The sequence below is a fragment of the Bos indicus genome, chromosome X, assembly GCF_029378745.1.
Source record: "Bos indicus isolate NIAB-ARS_2022 breed Sahiwal x Tharparkar chromosome X, NIAB-ARS_B.indTharparkar_mat_pri_1.0, whole genome shotgun sequence".
In the NCBI taxonomy this organism is placed as follows: domain Eukaryota; kingdom Metazoa; phylum Chordata; class Mammalia; order Artiodactyla; family Bovidae; genus Bos; species Bos indicus.
Genome location: NC_091789.1, coordinates 93,524,931 through 93,539,516, shown reverse-complemented (window position 1 = coordinate 93,539,516; position 14,586 = coordinate 93,524,931). Strand labels below are relative to the sequence as shown.

At 51.1% G+C, this 14,586-nt stretch overlaps 1 protein-coding gene and 1 pseudogene across 2 annotated transcripts in view; both read right to left on the bottom strand.

The window, feature by feature from the left end:
• Window positions 1-14,586, bottom strand: part of CCDC22 (coiled-coil domain containing 22) — a 15,127-nt gene extending 541 nt beyond the window's left edge. Inside the window, exons 1-16 of one of the 2 annotated variants that reach the window (XM_019955992.2) lie at window positions 14,383-14,585; window positions 13,114-13,291; window positions 7,024-7,156; window positions 6,158-6,264; window positions 5,943-6,009; window positions 5,666-5,844; window positions 3,494-3,688; window positions 2,916-2,978; window positions 2,703-2,822; window positions 1,876-1,995; window positions 1,666-1,782; window positions 1,459-1,560; window positions 1,043-1,150; window positions 688-783; window positions 413-472; window positions 258-332 (exon numbers count right to left, since the gene is read on the bottom strand). In XM_019955992.2, the coding sequence (XP_019811551.1) occupies window positions 258-332; window positions 413-472; window positions 688-783; window positions 1,043-1,150; window positions 1,459-1,560; window positions 1,666-1,782; window positions 1,876-1,995; window positions 2,703-2,822; window positions 2,916-2,978; window positions 3,494-3,688; window positions 5,666-5,844; window positions 5,943-6,009; window positions 6,158-6,264; window positions 7,024-7,156; window positions 13,114-13,291; window positions 14,383-14,432 (1,770 nt within the window). In that variant the 5' untranslated portion in view covers window positions 14,433-14,585. Of the gene's footprint in view, window positions 1-257; window positions 333-412; window positions 473-687; window positions 784-1,042; window positions 1,151-1,458; window positions 1,561-1,665; window positions 1,783-1,875; window positions 1,996-2,702; window positions 2,823-2,915; window positions 2,979-3,493; window positions 3,689-5,665; window positions 5,845-5,942; window positions 6,010-6,157; window positions 6,265-7,023; window positions 7,157-13,113; window positions 13,292-14,382 lie in introns of both variants that reach the window. The other variant, XM_019955993.2, reaches the window with a different exon arrangement.
• On the bottom strand, window positions 7,163-11,198 carry LOC139181192 (small ribosomal subunit protein uS2-like; annotated as a pseudogene).

The following is a 14,586-nucleotide window of genomic DNA, read 5'->3' as shown; positions in this document are numbered from 1 at the left end:
ACCTGAAGCATCCTTGGCTGCGTGGCAGGATCACCCAGCCCATACTTAAGCTGAAGCCTCTGCCAATGGCCCTGGAGGCAGGTATGAGGACCCTCAGGACGGAAGGCGGGGGTCAGAGCAGGCCACTGGGCGGTTCCAGGTCACACAACCAGTTACTAATGGGCAGGGCTAAGACCCCAGCCATTGGCTAGGTCTGGTCCCACAGCCTCTCTGTCCCCCGGCCTGCCTTGCTGAGCCCTCCCACCCCCTGGCCTTACCTGCTCCTCCAGGTCTCGAACCTCCCTCATGATCGTGCCTGTGTCCTCGATGGTCTGGATAAGCTGGCTGCAGTTCTGGGGACAGCAGGAGTGGAAGGCTTACACCCAAATTTGTCCCCTCCCCAGCCAGCCCCCAGGCACACTTCTCCCCTCACCTCATGCAAGGCAGCTAGATACTTGTAGGCCTTCCGAACAGCATCGTCCTTTTTGGCATCCTGATGAAACAGGGGATCTTGAAGGTGTCAGTGGGCTGTCCTGCCCCACTCCCACCCCACCCCCACCTTCCCCCAACAAGGCCACCCATTTCCACTCCTCTGACTTCACCTTCCATGGGGCAAAGCCAGGCGCAAGCATCACTGTAACTATGAGACTCACACCTGGTCCAGGCCCACCCACCCCACCCCTGCACCCAGCCCAGCCTGCCCTAAACCTTGAACACAAGTTCATCAGTCACTGCAAACGTCCGGTCCAGCTTCCCAGACAGAGAGTTGATTTCCTTCTGAAGCTCCTTCGTGTCAGACAAGATCTGGCAGAGACCAGGGTACCCGTGAGCCCATGTCTGGGACAGGCAGCCAGCCAGCTGAGGCCATTCATATTCATGCTGTCACATCTAGACAGGCTCAGGGGTGGCTGGAATGGACTATGTGGGGCTGTGCTGTGCCAAGTATGGCCAGATAGCTCTGCCTTCCATAGGGTGTAAGGTCCCTGTGTCACCCTGCAACACACATCCTGCCCTTGGGCATGTCTGCCTGCGTGACCCACCTTCCACAGCCACAATGGTGTACCTTAGTGATCTCTTCCTTCTGCTTCCGGATATTGCCCACAATCTCCAGGATGCGCTGGGTATAGGCCAACCGGGACACATCTTTGGGCAGGGTCTCAAGCTCTGACACCTACACAGAAACAGCGGGTGCTCCCCTTGGACCCACACCTCCCCCACTCTGAGCTACCCAAGGCCCCCACACAGGTCTTTGGTTGTTGGTTGGTCAGTCGCTTCAGTCATGTCTGACTCTGCGACCCCATGGACTGTAACCCGCCAGGCTACTCTGTCCATGGGGAGTCTCCAGGCAAGAATACTGGAGTGGGTTGCCATTTCCTTCTCCAGGGGATCTTCCCAGATCAGGGATCAAACCCATGTCTCCTGCATTGGTGGGTGGATTCTTTACTGTCTGAGCCACCAGGGAAGCTCCACGGGTCTTACCAGCTGCTTGTAGACCTCCTCCTTCCGGCGGGCTTCTTCGGCAGCTGCCCGAACGCTCTGGTGCAGCTCCTGGATCTCTGCCAGCCGTCGAGAAGATTCCAGCTGCCAGGGTCCCACAGAGAGAGGGTAGTGAGGCAGAGCACAGGACTAGCCCCCTAGGGAGGGACTGAACCTGCCCCACCCATGGTCTGGGACCCCACCACCTACCTCTCTGCAGTCCTGGAGCTTTCGGAGGTGGCGGTACTCAGCGAGGAGCGGGACCCGGTGCTTTTCCCACTGACCCGCCAAGTGGATGACCCGCTGGGCACTGCTCTCTACCACAAGCTGGAGGGTGATGGTGGGAGGGAGGCTGCAGATAACACAGGCTGGGCCCGCCCAACTCCGACCCTCCCAGCCCAGCCTCAGCACCAGCCCCACCTGCAGCTTGGCAAGGTTGGCAGCCCCGTCGGGCAGCAGCTCCACCGCCTGGCTCTTCAGACGCAGGGCTTGCTCACGCTCCACGATGCTGAGCTCACTCTGCCGACACTCAGTCTCCACCTGGCACCCCAGAAACCCTTACTCCCAGTCAGTGGGGGAGCCCAGCCTGCTGGGCCTGGAAAGCCCTGGCCTAGCCCAACCCCAACAGATGACAATACATCCCTCTAGCCCTTATGGCTTCCCAGGTGGCACTAGTGGTAAAGAACCCGCCTGCTAATGCAGGAGATGCAAGAGATGGGGGTTCGATCCCTGAGTCAGAAGATCCTCTGGAGGAGGGCATGGCAACCCACTCCAGTATTCCTGCCTGGAGAATCCCATGGACAGAGGAGCTACGGTCCATGGGGTTACAAAGATTCACAACTGAAGTGACTTAGCATGCCCCTATAGGCCCCTCAGACCCCTCCCAATAGTAACAGAGACATATAAGCAGAGACAGGCACCCACAGCAGACCCCTCTGACTCCTTGACCTCAACACTGACTCCCCTGGAAGCCCCGAGGAGGCCCACAGGCCCCTCCAGTTGCCCATGGACAGTCACACCCCTCCCGACTCTCACAGACAGCAAGGCACCTCTAACCCCTACAGGTCCCACATCCTCCTCCCACTCCCCCTGATTCTCCTGAACCCTCAAGAGTCCCACAGGTCCCCCAATGGCTTCCACGAATCTTTCTGACATCTGCAGACCTCTACAGAGTACCCTCAGTCCCCGCAAGTCCCTCTAAGCCCCCTAAGCCCGACCTCAGCGGGCAGCCCCTCCCCAACCCTCACCTGCACAAGGTTGATTCCCAGCGTCTTCATGTTAGCTTCAACCTCTTCAATGTTGTGGTTCACCCCCTCCAGCTGCTCCCGAAGAGACTCCAGCTCCTGCTCCTGGGCTGCCCACGTGTCCTGGTAGACACAGGCCAGGCGATGTGGGGGTGTCAGGCCCAATAGACAGCCAAGGGCCCAGGACACCGCCCCACCCACCATTGCTCTGCTCACCTGTTCAGGCCGCTGGGAGGTGGCTGGCACATCTGACACCTGGGCTGCCTGGGCCTCAGGCTCCTGGGGAGGGAGGAAGGAGCATCTTGGCTGTCGGGGAAGGCCCAGGCCCTCACAGCCAACCTCAATACCCCCTGTCGGCGCCCTCCCAGCACAGTACTCATGTATAGTGCACTGATGGCTGTCGGAATATGTGTGAGGATCAAAGCACTCTCTGTGACCTTAGACTGGAGTGTTTACTTATAAAAAACCTCCCTGACCCTGACACAGCTCCTGCCCACCTGCCCATGAAAGGGGTGAGGGCCCCTCCGGGTGACCATCCAAGAAGAGATATCCAGAAGAAACTCTCCAGAGAAAGCTGAGCTTTGCACAAAGAGCAGTCCTACACATTTACACGGCTCCCACCCCTGGACCCTTTCTCCACAGAAGTTCCCAAGAAGCCAGGGGACTCCTCTGGGTACCCACCTCAGTGGGGAGCAGGCAGGTCTGGTGGGAACAGGGGCCTCTTGTGTGGAGAGAGTGTGGTGTGTATACCTACAGCAACCTTGGTGCCATCAGCATGCCCTAGCCCCACCTACCAGATGGAAGGTGAACTTCTTGGAATGTGTGAAGCGGGAGCCTTTGGGAGTACCAGGCCTGGCCCCAGCACCCCAGGCCTGCAGCACTTCTCCCAGGTCTCGGGCTTGTTGCGGGGGCCCTGGCCGGCCCCAGGTCTGGCGCAGATGCTCGGCCAGGTGCTTCTGTAGCCGCTGCCGCTGAGCCCGTGTGTCCTCCTGGAAACAGTGGAAGGGGGTGGAGGTCTGCTGGGTACCCGAGGCCCTGCCTCCACCAGGGAGCTGCCTGACAAGGGGCCACCCCCAAGTCGCACCCACCCTCCAGCCTCTCCAACAAGAGGACCTGGCCCCACTGTCTGGGCCCACCAGCCTGGGAGCTCCCTGAGGACAGCCCCATTTCTCTCCACCCACTCGGCTCTCCACAATGGAGGAGGCTATGGGAAGGGAGACAAGCCTGCAGCTCCCAAATTAGAGACCAACACTGAAAGGACATGTGGGGACAGAGTGGAGACTGAGTCAGATGAGCTGGGAAAAGAAGGGGGCGGAGGCAGAGTGGAGCAGAGAGATATGAAAACAGAGGCAGTTTTGAGACAAATGGAGAAATCTGATTGTGAACTCAGTGTTGGATAGTATTAAGAGGTCACTATTCATTTTCTTAACTGTGAAGATGGCCTGCTGGTTGCATTAAAAAGTCAATGCCCTGGGGCTTCTCTGGTGGCTCAGTGGTAAAGAATCTGCCTGCCAATGCAGGAGACACAGGTTTGGTCCCTGATCCGGGACAATCCCACATGCTATGGAGCAACTAAGCCTGTGTTCTAGAGCCCGTGGGCCACAACTACTGAAGCCCACATGCCTAGAGCTTATTCTCTGCAACAAGAGAAGCCATTAGAAGCCTGCACACCACAACCATAAAGTAGCCCTTGCTTGCCACAACTAGAGAAAAGCCCACGCAACAAAGACCCAGCACAGCCAAAAATAAATAAATTTTAAAAACTTATTTTTAAAAAGTGAATGCCCTTTTGAATCACGAGATGTCTGCCTAAGTATTCAGAGTTAAAATGACATGATGTGTCCCCCCATCCTGAACCCCCCTCCCACCTCCCTCCCCACCCCATCCCTCTGGGTTGTCCCAGAGCACCAGCTGGGACACATGTACACCCGTGGCTGACTCAAGTCAATGTATGGCGAAAACCACTAAAATACTGTAAAGTAATTGGCTTCCAATTAAAATAAATAAATTTTTTAAAATGACATGAAATCTTGAATTTGCTTTAAAATAATACACACAAAAAATAAAGAAGAGATGAGGAAAGATTGGAAAAATGCTTGGATCTTTTTTTTTTCTTTTTGGCTGCACCACAGAGCTTGCAAGATCTTAATTCCCTGACCAGGGATTGAACCCGGGCCTGGCAGTGAAAGCACAGAGTCCTAACCACTGGGCTGCCACGGAAGTCCTGCAAAATGCTTTAATTGAAGGTGGATGATAGGGCCATAGGGCTCATGAAACTACTCTCTCTACTTCTGTGTTTGAAGTGCCTATAAGTTTTAAAATGAGAGAAAAAGATAAAGACAGAACAAATGGCAGTGGGGGAGGCAGAAAGGGACAGTTATAGAGGTAGACAAAGTGGGGAGGGGATGGAGACAGACACTGAGGTGGACAAAGGGGATATAGGGACAGATATAGAGGTAGACAGAGGTGGGGAGACAGTACAGAAATGAGACAGTGGTGGGGAGAGAGAAAGAGGGGCAGCAAAACCACAAAACGAGAAAGCCAGTGGTGGGAAGAGTTGGTCAGAGATCTGGAGGCTGTAATCGGTGATGACGACACAGAGAAAGAGGAAGCGAATTAGGGGCAGGAAGGAGGTAACAGAAGCAGGGAGAAAGGGAGGAGATCCTGATGGCTCTGGCTGCCCGTGCACGACCTTTGGTGGAACATCACCCTCGGAGGAGAGCAGTATTACCACCCATGTGTCAGAGCAGGACACCGAAGCTCTGAGGGGCCATACTGACTTGTGTGAGGACTCTCTGGCTCCAGCGTCCTTTCAGGCAGGGAACCAGGTAGTTGCACACAGAGAGGAAACAATGGAAGAAAGGGACAAAGTGGGGAAAAAAGAGTGGCAGAGGACTAAAGGGAGATGAAATGGGAGCTGTAGGGAGGAGCGGCCTCATCAGGGGGGGCCAAGCACCAAGCAGTACCTGCGCGGGGAGGCGGGATGTCCGGTGGCCCCAGTCCTCGTCCCCAGCACGGTCCCGGCCTGTGTGCTGGCAAAGCTGGATGGCATGGTGTTCGAGGAGTGAGGCCGCCCTGGCAGCCGGCTGGGGCACCTGGGCAGGAACTGGTAGCAGCAGGGGACCTGCCTGGAACTCCCGGGACTCTAGAAGCAGCAAGAGTCAGCCAGCCCTCCGGCCTCACCACACGGGCAGGCCCACCTCTGCCCCTCCCTTCAGCCCCTCTCCACAGCCTCCTGCTCACCTCCTCTGGAGCTCAACTCAGGCATGACCAGCCTGCTGGCATGGAAAGGCTTCTGGTGGGCTGAGCCCTGGTGGGAGAGCAGAATCAGAGAGCCTTTAGGGTGAATCGTGTTTGGGGGTGGGCAGAGGGAAGGGGCCAAAAACCTGAGCAAACAATTGGGGACAAGGCAGGCAGGGCAGTGACAAGCAATATTAACACGAGTTGAGGGGTCCCACCTGGAGGTACTGTAGTTTAGGAGTGCGAAGGAGGGGTGGGACCCAGGGCAGGGCCAGGTGGTCCCGGATCCGGCTCCCGATGGCCCGGAGGAGGATAGCAGATTCACCTAGGGGAGAGGGGAGGGGGTATCCATCAGGTAATAATGCCACAACTCCAAAAATGCATACACCCTGGGAGAGCAGCCTGACCCCCTCGCAGAGATACATATCTATGTAGCTATCATTTTCACAGTCATTCAAGGAACACTTATTAAGCGCCTACTCTGTACCAGTCCCCATTCTAGACCCTTAGGCTACCTCAGTGAACAAACTGATAAATATCCTCCTGCCCTCCCAGGGCGGCAGGCTGATAGAGGCATGACTGAGGTCATAAGTACAATGCAGAAAACTGGCAGGTGGTTGTCAGGAAAGGAGGCTAAGGACCAGGGAGAGGAAGATATTGTTTTGAACAAGGCAATCCAGGGAAGGCCTCCCTCAGGTGACACATGAACAGGAAACTCCAAGGGGTAAGGGAGTGAACCATGAGAGTAAGTACCTGGGAGAGTAAGCCAGCAGATGCAAAGGCCCTAAGGCTGGAGTGGCCTGATGTGTCTGAGGAGCATCACTGAGGCCAGTGTGGTTAGAGTCGGGGCAGGCAAGGCAGGAGGTAAGGCCACAGGACCCTTCCAGCACCAACTCCCCACCTGGGTCAGCCCAAGCCCCAGTTCCCTCCCCATGACCTGTATCCCCCTCTCCACCCCAGTCCTCCCACTTAGCTCTCCCTAAGACACATACTCCACCCCCACCAAACTTTTCACCCCTTCCTCTTTTCTCAAGCCCCACAACACCCTCTCCCTCACTCCCATCACACCCCAAGCGCCCCATACCAGCAGACTGGTCTGCATCCTCAGAGGCATCAGTGGGCAGACGCTCAGCCAAGAACAGAAGCAGGTCTCGGAGGTCAGGCTCACTGGGGTAGAGGAAGTTCTGATAGCCAAGCTCCAAGGGGTAGCCCAGGTCCTGGGGGTTGGAAAGGGTGACACCTGTGAGTCTGACAGGCAGGATCGTCCTGACCTGAGAGCCCAGGGCAGAGACTCCAAATGCTACCATGCTCTCACCAGCCACCACCCTCCGAACTTTCCCTTGCCTCCCCACGGCCTCCAGAACTTTAAAGTTAAAGCTCTGGCCTTGCTAAATATGATCAAAACCCAGAGGCCATAAAAGAGAAGATGAGTGTTTCTGAATACACAAAAAAAAATTTAAAGAAAAAATATAATGAGCAATGTCAAAGCATAATAACAAGATGGGAAAAAATAGTATTTGGACTTGATTTTTTAATTTAAGATGTTGCAACTAGCTGTCACATATCCAGCCTCTTGTCTGCATTCTTTTTAAAAAAAATTTATTTATGTTTAATTGAAGGATAACTGCTTTATACATATTATGTTGGTTTCTCCCATACATCAACATATCAAAGACAAAGAGTGAATCTACCTAGTATATAGCATACATGCTAAGTTGCTTCAGTTGTGTCCAACTCTTTGTGACCCTATGGACTGTAGCCCACCAGGCTACTCTGTCCATGACATTCTCCAGGCAAGAATACTGGGTGGGTTACCATTTCTTTCTCCAGGGGATCTTCCCAACCCAGGGATCAAACCCGCAACTCTTGTCTTCTGCACTGGCTTTACCGCTGGTGCTAGGTTCTTTACCACTAGCGCCACCTGGGAAGCCCACCTAATATATATAGAGTACCTAAAACCACACAAGCCGAAAGACCAGCAGTGCAACAGTAAAGGAGGCAAAAGATAGGAACAGATAGACAATTCCCAGAAAAAGAATGAAAAAATGGTCCTTAAACATATGCAAACATGTCCAACTTCACTTACAAAGGAGACTTGAATTGAAAGCACACTGAGCCCCAACGTGAGTATCACTGATCTGGGATAAACTGACATTATGTTCTCCTGAAGTTCCACTTGGGTAGAGAGATACTATCACTGGCACAGAGTTACTGCCCCAGACTTGAATCTAGTCATGAACAAACAATCAGATCAGATTGTGGGCATTCCATCGAACGACCAGCCTCCTCGCTTCAGACATGGGTCATTGCAAAAAGAAATAAAGAAAAACTAAGAAGGACTGCTGCTGGATACAGAAGATTAGAGATATAACAGTGAAATAAAATGTATGATCTTTGATTGGATTCTGTAATTGGAAAAAAACAGCTGTAAAGGATATCTTTGTAACTACTGAGGAAATCTGACCATGTACAAATATTAAATACTATTATTCTATCGATATTCAATTTCATGGGTGTGATCATGGTACTACGGTTATACTGGTGATTGTCCTTTTATCAATACTTAGGAAAGGTGCACTGAAAGTTTTAGGTATGAAGTATCACAATGTCTGCTGTTTTCAAATGGTTTAGAAAAGAAATGTGTGTGTGTGTACCCAGATAGAAAAGAATGAAGTAAAATGTTAACAGTATAGGAAGCTAGGAGAAAGATGTTATGTTTCTATTTTCATTTTTCCTTAAATTCAAAAGCTTTTCAAAGTGCAAAACTAGCGGGAAAACTATTTGGAGATACTATTCCTCACCTATTGAACAGGCAGAACTCTGACACTACACTTCCTCAGTGCAAGACGCTGTGGGAAAACAGATACTCTCTCATATACTGCTGTCAGAAATACAGAAATTAAACAATCCCAATGAAGGTGATTTGGCAAAATCTAACAAAATGACACATGCATTTACTCTTTCACCTAGCAATCCTACTTCTAGTTTACCATGAAGATATGCCTCCAACAATTCATGAATATAGATGTGCAAGATTATTCATTACAGCATTATCTGCAAAATACTGGAAACTCCCTAAATGTTCAAGCATAGGAGAGTAGTTGAATAAACTACAGTGCGTACATACAATGAACTACTCTACAGCTTCACAAAGAAAAAAATGAGGAAGAGCTCTATTGTCTGATATGAAACGATTTCCAGGATATGCTGCAAGGGGGGGAAAAGTATAAGAATTTAGGTATATGTTTTCTTTTATGTAAGAAAGGGGGGAAATAAGAATATATATTTATATTTGCTTATATCTTCATTTTTTTTCTGAAAAACTGGAAAGATACACAAGAAACTAATCAAAGTAATCCCCCTCTCAGCAGCCAGGTAAGGGTAATCAGGTGAATGGTTTGGAGTGCACGTGAGACTTCTCAAGGTATCGTGTCACTTCTGTCACACCTTGGAGAGTTACTCTTTCAGTAACTAACCATCTTTCATCTAGTTAACAATTCTTGTTCTTTTTTAAGAAACTGTTTATTTTCTCTCAACTGAATTTCCATCTTAAGAGTTTGTAGAAGCACAGCTTAAGGCCCCTCGGTAGTTGTCCCTCCCCATTCAGTGGGCTGGGCAGTGGGAGCTGCAGACAAGTCTTCAGTGGCAGGCTGCTGAATAAGCATAGAAGGCACATGAGCACCTTCAGACCAGTCCACCACCTCAGGCTGAGTTGCAGCTGGAATGGTCCATTCACCCTGAAATTCCTCCTTGGTCACAACTTCTCAGTTGCCACCTGCTCTTCCTTTTCAATCTCTTCAAGATCTCTGTAGAAGTAGAGGTCAGGCTACACCTCTCATGGGTATTCACACAAGATCATGCCACACAGGCACAGAGCATCCATCACATCTGACCCACTGAGTGAGCTCCCCTGTTGTTGCATGGGATAGCACTGTCCACATCCTGCCGAGAAGAGTTTGTGCTGCATCAAGCAACAGTAGGCAGGTTAACGTAAGAGGCTTCTGTGAGAGGCTTGTGGTCAGCCCTGGGATCAGTAACCACCAGGAGTCTTGGCTCCTGGAAGGCTGCCTGGATCTGGTTAATAAAGGTTCCAGGAGTGAAGTGGCCAGCAACAGAAGTGGCTCTGGGGCAGCAGCAAACTTTAGCCCAGCTCACTGGCCAGTATTCCTAGAGAAGGTGACACTGACATCAGCTGGGTTTTCAATGGCAATGGCATGAGCTGCCAACAGAAGCTTCTCCTAGGTTCTCTTCAGATTTATGATGTAGATGTCATCACTTTTCCTTCTGTAGATATACTGTTCCATCTGGAAGTCAAGGTTGGTGCCACCTAAGTGGGTTCCTGCTGCAAGGAATTCAAGGACATCCTCCTCCTTCACCTGTAGGGTATCAAGGGCTCTGGACACTGTGAAAGTTCCCCTTTAAGTTATGATGGGAACCCAGAACAATGCCACATGGACCCCTGTCTAGATAGTGTCGAAAGGCAACAGTTCTTCATATTAAATTTTCCCTATTCAAATTACTGCTAGGGTTTCTGTGTCTGGACTGGACTCTGATAAAAATGACCTCCATAAAACAGTAAATAATGGTTTCAAAAGAGACTATGGGCTTTGGAGTCAAAAAGGTTGCAGCTGAAATCTAACCTGTGCTCCTTGACTCACTATAAAGCTTTGGACTCATTATTTAACCACCCAGTTCAGTTTCTAGCTGTAAAATGGGGCTGACAGTAGTGTTTCTATGTGGATGCTTTAAGGGATTAAAAACAAAAAAAAGGCTTCCCTGGTGGCTCAGATGGTAAATAATCTACCTGCAATGTGGGAGACCTGGGTTTGATCCCTGGATTAGGATCCCCTGGAGGAGGGAATGACAACTCACTCCAGTATTATTGCCTGGAGAATCCCCTGGACAGAGGAGCCTGGCAGCCTACAGCCCAGGGGTCACAAAGAGTCAAACACGACTGAGTGACTAACACTTTCATTTTAACTTAAGTGGTAAAAAGGCCCATCAAGGTTCTGGTCTGGAGCTGCATGGATTCTGAAAGCAGACTTTCTGGATTCAAATCTAAGCTTTGCTTCTTACCAACTGTGTGACCACAGGCAAATCACTTAACCTCTCTGAGCTTTACTATCCTCACCTGAGTAAAAGGATACCAACAGTGCCTACTTCAGAAAGCTGGCTCAATAATTCAATGGCTTGATGCCAAGTTACCACAACAGCCAGCACAGAGCAACACTCAGAAAACATCATGATTATATATAACATCGTTATTATACAGACATATGTGTATTTGGTCACAATGTAGGACATATTTATTTCAGAGGGTCGCAGACAAAAAGTGTGAAAACCACTGTCTTTTAAGCTACTTTACTTTGGGTTTTTCCCGACACCTGCAATCAAAGAGTTGTGACTGATACAGAAACTCATTCCAGGAGTGGGGTGTGTGAAATGACAGACACCAAAATATGAAGGTGCCTGAGTCGCAGAAAGCGGTGTCAGCAGTAGGGCACATGACAAGGCAGACACCAGAAGGTGGCAGTGCTGAGCCAAGGTGTGCTACAGAAGCAGCACCCAGCTGAGTTAAGAAACTTTCTCTACTTGCTTTTGCATCCCCTGAAGAAGGAAATGGCAACCCACCCCAGTATTCTTGCCCAGAAAATCCCATGGACAGAGGAGCCTGGCGGGCTACAGTCCATGGCATCACAAAGAGTTGGACACACAGCAGGCTTTCTAGATGCTCAGGCCAAACCAAGACTTTGGGGCCAGACAATTACGTGAACTTCTCCATCACTGAAAAAGCCACATTCTCTTCCCCACGCAAAAGTTAGTGTGCAGAAAAGTAGATAACCATCAAATCCAGTGGGAAACAACACTGAGAGAAGGAGGTAACAGAAAACTGGGGGAAGCCTAAGCCCCAGCCCCTCCTCAACATGTCTCACTGTGCCCCCGTCTAGACAGAGGACCCACGTTCCCCCTTATAAAGTGCCATTCTCAAGAAGACAACCCCAGGCCAGAGGACAGACTGCTCGCCTTGAAGGCCACCAAAAGCCCGAGACAGAAGAACCCAAGAACACCTAAGAGCTAGGTGAACCTGAGAGCCGAAGGCTGGGTAGAGGCCTATTTCTAAGAGACAGAGACTACACAAGCAAGGCACAAATTCAAGAAACCGGACCACCCTGTCCCTTGGGGCTAAGTGGAAAGTTTTACTGTAGTTAACACTATTGGCCCTCTACCACCAAATACTGCATATGTTGGGTATGCTGACATTCATTACATAGCTACAGGCTGTTGGAATGCAAGAAGCCAGATCAAGCCTATCTGGCTAACAGGGCAGAGTGAAGTTTTAGTGCAGACACTGTTTAAATTAACCAGCATATCTTCCTTTGGATAACCCTCCCTCCCCCAACTCCATGTGATCCTGATGGAGTAGCTACTCACAGTGCCCTATAGGGATGACCATAGGATCCAGGCTGGGCCAATCAGAACAGGTGGTTAATTCAGCCTGAGCATTTAATCAAACAGGGCTGTTTCAGAACTGGTAAATGGATATTATAGGATTTAGAAAAATACTTGGTGTTAAGCTCAAAATCGGAGAAGGCAATGGCATCCCACTCCAGTACTCTTGCTTGGAAAATCCCATGGATGGAGGAGCCTAGTAGGCTGCAGTCCATGGGGTCGCTAGGAGTCGGACACGACTGAGCGACTTCACTTTCACTTTTCACTTTCATGCATTGGAGAAGGAAATGGCAACCCACTCCTGTGTTCTTGCCTGGAGAAGCCCAAGGATGGCAGAGCCTGGCGGGCTGCCGTCTGTGGGGTCGCACAGAGTCGGACACGACTGAAGGGACTTAGCAGCAGCAGCAGCAAGCTCAAAATATGAAAGCCAGGAGTCACCCAGGTGCAAACTGGATCAACTCATTTGATGATCCTAACAACCCTACTTTTATCATCCCAATTTCACAGAGAAGAAAACTGAGGGCTACAAGGTTTAGGGTCACACACAGCCAGTGCTGTAGCCAGGGTCTCAGTTACTTAGGCAGTTTGACCACAGAGCCAGCAGCCTTAACCACTAAGTCACAAGGGGAGGTAGCAGAGAGGAAAGTCAAAAGAGTTTCAAAGGAGTCTGGCGACTATAAAGGAGGAAGGAAGAGGCTGTGTATATCGGGAGGAAGGCACTCACCATGCAGGCCTGAGCCAGGCTCATGGCCAAACGGAAACGGGCAGACATGGCAAGAGGCAGCAGGGGGCTGAGGCCAGAGCCCACAGCGGGGTTGATCACACGCAGGCAGCGGACCACAGCTTCTACCACCAGCTCAGTGGTGAAGGCTCGCAGGGTCTGCACATCTGGAGGAACTGCCCTGAAGAAGAAGGGGGCAGACTCAATGAGGGGGATGGGAGTAGTCAGGAAACAGGGATGAGGCATAGCCGTACAGTCTCCTGTAAGCCCTAATACTGGGATGGGGTGGTGAGGATGGACACAGTTCAGACAGGTCCTCAGTGTTGCTGGCTGACTTCCATTTGTAAAACTAAAAATGGTGGTGGTGGTGGGAGGTAGTCCTTAGGTCCTAAGACCTCAGTGTAGAATGGTGGATGGAAGAGATCCAAATTCAAAAAATCTCAAATTTCCCTATGCCTAAAAGTCCCAAATTCCTGGGGTCTGGGAAGGCCTAGAAGCCCAGATGGAATGGTCTCTGGGTTTCTGCATCCCCAGATATCATGTTCCCTGCATGTCAGGGGCCCCTAGATATTGAACTGCTAGGGTTTTGAGACTCGACCTCAGGAAGCTGGGATTTTCAGGACTTCCAAATGTCAGAGTCCCTGGATATCAAGACCACCTAGTCTCAAGCAATCTGGAAGTCAAGCTCCCTACATGTTGTCATCCTGGGTTTTTAGGACCCTCGAATGCAGGAGTCCCAGTGTGTCAGGGTCACCAGGCATTAAGAACACCAGATTTTAAAGTCCTGGGATTGTAAAAGCCTTGGGTGTTGGGAAAAGAGGTTTGAAGGTTCCCAAGTATCCAGTCCCAGAGGGTTTTGGAGTCCCTGAGTGCCAGGACCCCAGGGTTTTAAGTTCCTTGGTTCTCAGTATACAGGTGTTTTAGAATCTCCAGATATCAGGGTTCCAGGGACTGATGTTAAGATCCACAGACTTCAGGAGCTCAGGCCTTGAGATTGCAAGGTTTTAAGGTCTCGAGGTGCCTAGGTCCTGGAGTTTGGGGTTTACCAAGTGTAGGGGTCAAAGGTTGGGGAGAGAGAGAGAGAGAGTGTGTGTGTGTGTGTGTGTTTGTGTGTGTGTGTGTGTGTGTATGGAGGAGGGAGGGTCTTAGGGTCCTGGAGGTTGGATCCCTAGATGTTAAGGTCTGGGGTTTTAAGGTTCCCGGGTGACTGGATCCGGAGTTTTGGAGTCCCGGATGTGGGCATTCCGAGGTAGGCGGGGGCTGTGTCCTTACGTGCCGGCCTGGCGCAGGGAATGGATGAGGATTCGGTCCGCCTCCTCCATGGTGGAGCCGTTTTGGAGTCCGAGGTTGGGTCCAGGGCCGGGTCCGAGGAAGAGAGGCGCAGCTGAGGAAAGCCCGCTCCCCGCTCGCGGTCCAAGGAGTGTCACAGGCTCCGCGAGGAGAGTCGGGAAGTGTAGTCCCGAGAGCGCGTTTGAC